The sequence below is a fragment of the Cupressus sempervirens genome, chromosome 5 (assembly GCF_028749045.1).
Source record: "Cupressus sempervirens isolate cs-2001-9-10 chromosome 5, ASM2874904v1, whole genome shotgun sequence".
Lineage (NCBI taxonomy): Eukaryota > Viridiplantae > Streptophyta > Pinopsida > Cupressales > Cupressaceae > Cupressus > Cupressus sempervirens.
The window spans coordinates 63,985,240-63,992,335 of record NC_143122.1 but is presented as its reverse complement, the minus strand read 5'-3'; the positions used below and the strand labels follow the sequence as shown (position 1 = coordinate 63,992,335).

Below are 7,096 nucleotides of genomic sequence, written 5' to 3'. Positions count from 1 at the left end.
TGTAATAAGAACCTTACATCTCTAAATATACATGTTTAGAAGCAAATATAAAAAGTTCGTTTAGAAGGAAAAGAAACGAACATTTGCATATCCCTTGAAGAAAATTACAGAGCCAGGGCATGACAACAAAATCTCAGAGCAAGGGCATGGAGATCACAAGGGCACAACATGGCAATGAAATCGCAGAGCAAAGGCATGATAACAAAATCGCAGAGCAAGGGCACATCAACAAAATGTAGAGATCACAAGGGCACGACAAGGAAATCACAGAGCAAGGGCACGACAAAGAAATGCAAAGATCACAACAACGAAATCGTAGAGCAAGGGCATGGAAACGAAATGCAGAGATCACAACAACGAAATGCACCGATCACAAGGGCACGACAACGTTTAGAGGTCTCTACCCTCGTTCATAGCTCTCCACTTTCTTTTGCGCACAACTCTCCACAATCAAAACAAATGGGGAATGATTTATATCATGTGTTTTTTTTTGTTTATACTCACGCGGGCGTCAATAGTACAATGCCAATGTCGGTATTGTGATGACGCCGGGGACAATTGTAAAAAAAGACATGAAAATCACCACAAATTACACCGTCGTCACAATTTGACCCCAAATGATGTAGTGAATTATATGATAAATTAATATCATTTTACTACCTATGATAGGAAATATATTCAAAATCTTTTCTATATAGTACTATACAATCTTAATAATTCAAATTAAATACAATTTAAAAAAAAGAAAAAAACTTCTGTAAATATTATAGAGAATCATCCAAACTTGTCCTCATGTTTAATTTGATTGTGAGCTAGACAGTTTATGGGTGAGAAATTGAAGAATAAGGAGTTTTTTTTGGTCCTCTAAACCATCATCAATAAATAAATGAAATATTTTATGGAGGAAAGGACTCTTGTATTCAATTCTGGAAAGCTTTATTCTCTTCTACTTCTTGGCGATATCGATTAAATTGGAAGACGACAAGAAAGGCCATTATCCTCGTCAGAAAAATACAAACAGAAGGAAAAGAGTTTTATTGGAGTAGTCTTAAAAGTCTTGATGCCTGTTACAAACTACAAACCCAATGAAACAGTATATTCTCATTTGTTCTTGTCCCCAAAACCAGGCAAATGGAAGCAGATGCAATGTGTACATTTTCAAATTCAAGGTGGGATCAAATGATCTTCTTCATGGGCAATCTTCACAGCAATTTGAGACCTTAAGACTGGAAATCTTCACCGTTCCATATGAATTTGATAGTCCGAGGAAACAAGTTTCTTCAATGCGTCCCTTAAAGCTTGCTTAATATTGATGTCTGGAGTATCCAAAGCCTGAAAAAAACAAAAACAATTTAATCATCTACATCGAAAAGTGAGTCACCCATTTGCAGTTGTACAAATGGTATTCAAGATGAGAACTTGATGGCAACCTCTGACACAATTTCACTGCCGTCATTCAGATATTTGATGTACCCATTTGTCCAACTGGAACATGCAAGGCCTAGTTATTGAATTGGAACCTTAAAAGCAGACTAAATATTACCATTCATGGAGAGTGATAAGAATAGCTTCAGAACTTAGTTATTCTAAAAAGAAGAAGGCATGATGAATTGATTACCTTGACATGGAGGCAATGAAACGCTAATGTATCTGTTCTTGAGACATTTGCACACATGATTTGCAGATTATGATTTTCAACAACATTTATGATAGCAGGAAGCAAGTTGGCCTTTTGGGAGCAGCATATTGTGATGAAAATATCGTTCCCATTGAAATGTAAAGCCACCTGTGGTGCTTCCTTTGTGGATTCTTCATTCGGTGATAATGATGGCGGACTATTAGAGTCAGTGTATCTTGATTGAACAGATTCTGCACAATTTAAAGGCTCAGTTTTTATGTGGGCAGTGCCTCCTCCTGGGGTTGATACTGCCTTGGCCCTTTTCTTGTTTAGATCTTCAAGATTTTGCTGCAGAGATTGGATGTAGTTTATGATTTCTGATACTACTGTAGACTTGTCTGCCTGTAAGGACACCATGAAAAGCAAGTAAGCCAAGGAGATGGATAGTAAAATGGTAGACACATATTCGAAAAACAATAAACACATATTTAGTAGGTAATTATTAGGTGGCAGGATGTCTAGAGATCATAATCCAATGCATCTTTTTGTTTTATACTGCAATCTCAAGTTCTCAATTTGAAATATGCCGCAATGTTGAATTCATTACTGCTGTGCACACAACGAAATTGGTATTCATGATGTTAAAGAAAATCAGGTTGGAAGCTTAGAATTCAGTGGAATTACAAGCATGCCCAAGAAATAGCCAATATGGGTGCTGATTTGAAATAGCCAAGAGCAGTGCTTCAGTTCCAAGTCCATTCTTATTTCTGAAGTTGAAGAAATATATTGTAACTTTTCCGAAAAGCACTTGTATTTGATAAATTCTAGTGGCGTGGGCAAATCATAAGTAAATCATCCTAAGCCGAATGGATGCCAAGCAAAACTACTATAGAAGAAAACAGACTTGAACTTCTTTGATTGCAAGTAATCTTATCCATCCAAATGTAGTATTGCTGATGAAGCCGAGGAATTCCTTAAGAGAATAAATGATTTGGAATCAGAAGTACTCATGCCTAGAGTCTCTGATAAAAAATAAATAATGGGGAGTGATACTATGAAAGAAAAGGTGATAAAAATTGAAGAATCTAAGGCCTTGAAAACTTGATCAAATCTAGGTTAGTTAATCTCATACAAAAAGAAGGATGTGCATCTACCTGTCCGAATGAAACAAATATTACAGATGGTGTTTACCTTTTGGGTTGGGCTTGGCAGCAAAGCTCTCATTCTCTCAAACAAGTCATTCATTCCTTTTCTCCTCTCTCTCTCAGATTGAATATGAATCTCCCTCTGAGACATTTCCATTTCACCACTCTTGTGGTGTAATGCTCCTCTCTTGTTTGGCCTAAGTTGTGCTGTTTTTGCTCCTATTGATCTCTTTTCAGGCAATTTGAGGACTCCATCCATAGAATCATTCTTAGGGGCCTCTCTGGGCTTTGAATGCACCACTGAGCCGAACGAATCTTGCTGTATTACATAACCCATATTATATCCCGGACCATTATTAAGAGGCCTAGTGACATCCTGAAGAAAACTACATTGAGGACTGACCTCACCACACATGAGATCTTCAGTTGCATTGCATTTCTTGACTAATTCATTGAGGACATTAAGCTGTGGATCAGAGGCCGCATCAGATGCTTTCAAAGGTCTTGCAATCTCCTCCCGACTCTTCTCCAAACTTCCCCAACTCTCTAAGCAACCCATCTGATTGACAAATGTGTCTATTTCTGATAAATCCAAGGGTCCGTCATCAAACAGAACCGATTCAAGTGAAGAAGAAGATGAAGTGGGATTCATCCAGGGAGACTCATGGTAAGGCGTTGATATCATGCCAATAGACCCTAAATGATGATCTTCATGACTTAGAGATGCCAATGCCTCAAACCCGTTTGAGGCTGCTGCCACAACATGGCTTTGAAACTGAAGCATTTCTATTAGATTTGATTTGTAGACCTAAGCTTTTCAAGAAAGAGATGATCTTAAAATCACAAATTTCTAAACGAGAAACAAGGTTACAGCTCAGGTACTCATGGGGTTCTGTACGACTGTCCAAAGCTCGAGACTTTTTTCCACTACAAGATGCCCATCATGGTCCTTTTTTATAGTGACAAAACCACAGACCAAAAACCCAGGACTTTAGGGCGGTGTGTCAAATAAATGTAGACTCTACGGCCTAGCCTTTCAAATCAGACATCGGATGAACAGTGGCACAAGAATCAGTCTACATGGTGGGCTTTAAAGATGTCAGCAACAAACATGAGAAGCGAGCTTTTCCAGACTCCTCCTTTTTCTGTTCCGGATATATTTTGATTTCACTCAATCATAATGGTCCATACATGTGTCGCACAAGCCTCGGACAATTCATAAAAGTGTTCACATTGGACATTTAGTTTTACCTCATCATGTATGACCTTTCCCTTTAGTTTAAATTTGAAGACCACTGAATTACCATAACGTGCTTCTTTCCAGATCCCAATAACCCGAATCAAACCTTAACCTTATCTGGGAGCCCATAATCTAGAATTGCTGCTGTGACTGTCTGGTTAAGGTGAGGCTGATAGCGATAACTAGTGGGATCAGATTTCCACAGTTTATAATATTTGTTTTATATAAAAAAACCTTTTCATCGTAATTTAAAAAATAATTCAACTAGATTAGCAAGTATAAATCAGAAAGACAATAGGTTAGCAAGTATAAATCAGAAAGATGAATACATAAAGACAATATGAACTCACTTCTTCTAATGATCTGTATTCCTTTAAGCTTATGGTATAGGTGATAGGCAAATTTAGTTGATCATGAAACTAATAATCATGAAATTAGAGACAGTCAAAAAAATTATACATCTTTCTAACTTATCCTAACTTCCTTATTTGCTGACTAACTGTTAAAAATTAGAGTTGTATATGTTTATAATTTTACAAAATAAAATTTCAAGAGGCACTTGGTTTGCAAGTGAAGTTGAAATGTTCTAAAAGAATTCATTTGCAGTTCTGATATCATAAGAAATCAAGTTGAGATTAGGTCCTATATGACTTCAACTATGGTGACAAATATAAATAAATAGAATAGAAGAGTCTTAACGTTCATGACATCAGGGATGATCAATAGAACAACAGATTCATCTTTCTTTCAAACTTGCCGACTCACTGCTAATAAACTAGAACTTTATGTGTATAACTAGAAAAAATAAAATTGTTAATACACACATAGTTTGCTGGTGAACTGAAATAGTTCTCAATGAACTTAGATGAATAGAAGACCCCAACATCATAAAAGACGAAATCAAAATTTTGTACCATTTCACCAAAAAGACATTTCAACCCATAAATTTACTCTCATTTCTAAACTTATAAAAAACCCTCCAACTAAAAACAAATACTCATATGTTTAATTACATATTATCTATAAACATGCACTGAAACCTAAGTGTCCTACAATACCTCTAATAATAGATGAGTATATTTTTCCTGTATGACATTTGCTGGAGTCTACTCATGTCTATATTAAAGGATGTTTTTAAGAGTAGATTGAAAGTAATTGTTGAAAGGTTATCACAAAAAGTTTGGTGGCCGCATCAAGCTGTGTATTTTTATACAAATGTTCTTGCTTTATCATTCATTGGTGAAGGGGGAGACTACTTTTAAGTCTCTAAATTACCAAGAAACCTAGTCCTACAAGATATTTGAAAGGTTAGGTATAAGTAGCTATTGTGCTGGAGCTTCCCTGTTAATCAGACCAGCCATTAAGGCTTTCTCATCTCAACACTGGTACGGAGTTTAGGTTATATCTGGTGATCTAATTTTCCAAGGTGCATGTTCCCCCGTGCACATTCAACATAATTGAATGGGGACAAATAGCAATGTGGTCCCTATCAAACAAAATAGCAAGTAAAAATTAAGTGCCTCTTACGAGGCCATTGAAGAGGCCACTTTAAATTTCCACACAGATTATGTACAACTTTTGGAATAACTTCCTCTTCAATGAATGAGGCTATTGCCAAAAGAGAGGGCCACGATTGCAGAAAATTCTCAACCTCTTAAAAAGGTCAGTCTACTCTTTTTCCATGAGTGAATGGCAATTGTCCACGACACTAAGTAGTCTCGTTGTTGCTTTGTAGACCAGAAAAAAATGTGAACATATATGTTTTACCAACTCATATTTATGCGATGATAGCTTTGCAGTCTACACGTGATACAACAGTATCAGTGTTGGATCAGATTCTAACATTGTATGAGCAAATTCTACATTTGGTGACTCTGGGCCCCCTCAAATACTGCTTCTGCTCAGCATAGTCCAATTCTCATTGGCTCAGATAAGTCCTTTTTAACCCTTTTACAACTAACTTTTTGATTGGAGAATTTGGGTGGCTGTATATTCACTTTTTCTTGCCATTATGTTACACAATTGTGACATTACAGCTGTCATTTTTCTTGACTACAGTAAGGGAAGCAGCATATCTGAGGTAGTATTTTTTTTTTCTTACATATATCTTTTCATAATTTTAGTGAAAAAGAACTAGTATTCCTTTCGTATGACAAATTGTTTTCGTGGTTGTATAGTTGCTGCCCATATCTGACTTATATACAAAACTGTAATAATTTCTATTAGCATCAACTTGCATCCCTAGTGGTATCATTGTTGGGTACAGGCAAACAATAGTTATAGTGCTTTATAAGTATCATGGTAGAGTAATAGATAAACAATGAACTTTTGGTGTTTTAGTTTTTTGTGTTTCAGTCATTTTTCTTATTTAAGAAGGTGATAAGCATCATAGTGTTTTCAGTAGTTTTCTTTTTGAATAAATTGTGCCAAGAAATATTTGTCATTATATGCACATGTTTGTCTCTGATGTCTTTGAAGACATAACAGTTCATGATGTAGTGTTTCGGATTCCAATGTCTAGCTGTTGGAAAAATACACCTTATTTTCTTATGCTTCTTTGGGTCTTTAGGATCTCCCCATTTCACATAGAAGTTGATGAAAAGACCGAGATTGTCTCCAAATAAGTTTATCTCTTGAACTTTAATTGAAAGAGTCATATACCTATAATTTGTATTATTCATATCCAAAACCCCTACAGTAACTTATGATGCCAATCTTTTAATTTTAAAAAGAAACATATTAATGACAACAAGAGATTAAAAAATAAAAAATGAGAATATAAAATTATAGATAGATATCTAGAAAAGATCTGCTACAAATAGTCTATGGATCAATTTTGCTTTTCTGTCTTCTATATTTCAGTCCTTTTCATATTCAAGGAAATGATAAGCATTCCCATCTTCTCAATAGTGTCCTTGCTGAATAAAATTGTGCCAAGAACATTTGTCATTATATTGGCATGCTTGTCTTTGATGTCATTGAAGACATAACACTCCATGACAAAGTATTTTTTCCTATTCCACAGTCTCGACATTGCAAAAAATACACACCCTTGCTTCCCATGCTTCTTTGCACCTTTTCCACCTCCCAATT

General features: G+C 35.8%; 1 protein-coding gene across 1 annotated transcript; it reads right to left on the bottom strand.

Annotated features, from left to right (window-relative positions):
• Positions 1–1,012: 1,012 nt before the first annotated feature.
• On the bottom strand, positions 1,013–3,692 carry LOC149554556 (transcription factor bHLH70-like). Its single transcript, XM_089828602.1, has 3 exons — positions 2,810–3,692; positions 1,619–2,020; positions 1,013–1,332 (listed from the first exon to the last, which is right to left on the bottom strand). The coding sequence occupies exons 1-3, from the start codon at positions 3,545–3,547 to the stop codon at positions 1,237–1,239; spliced, it is 1,236 nt and encodes a 411-aa protein (XP_089684728.1). The 5' UTR covers positions 3,548–3,692; the 3' UTR covers positions 1,013–1,236.
• Between the last annotated feature and the right edge of the window lie 3,404 nt (positions 3,693–7,096).

Coding starts and splice junctions, on each gene's coding strand:
- LOC149554556 (XM_089828602.1), bottom strand. CDS start 3,547: ATGCTTCAGTTTCAAAGCCATGTTGTGGCAGCAGCCTCAAACGGGTTT. Junction 2,021..2,809: donor TGCCAAGCCCAACCCAAAAG/GTAAACACCATC, acceptor GTGTCCTTACAG/GCAGACAAGTCTACAGTAGT. Junction 1,333..1,618: donor TTCATTGCCTCCATGTCAAG/GTAATCAATTCA, acceptor TGTTTTTTTCAG/GCTTTGGATACTCCAGACAT.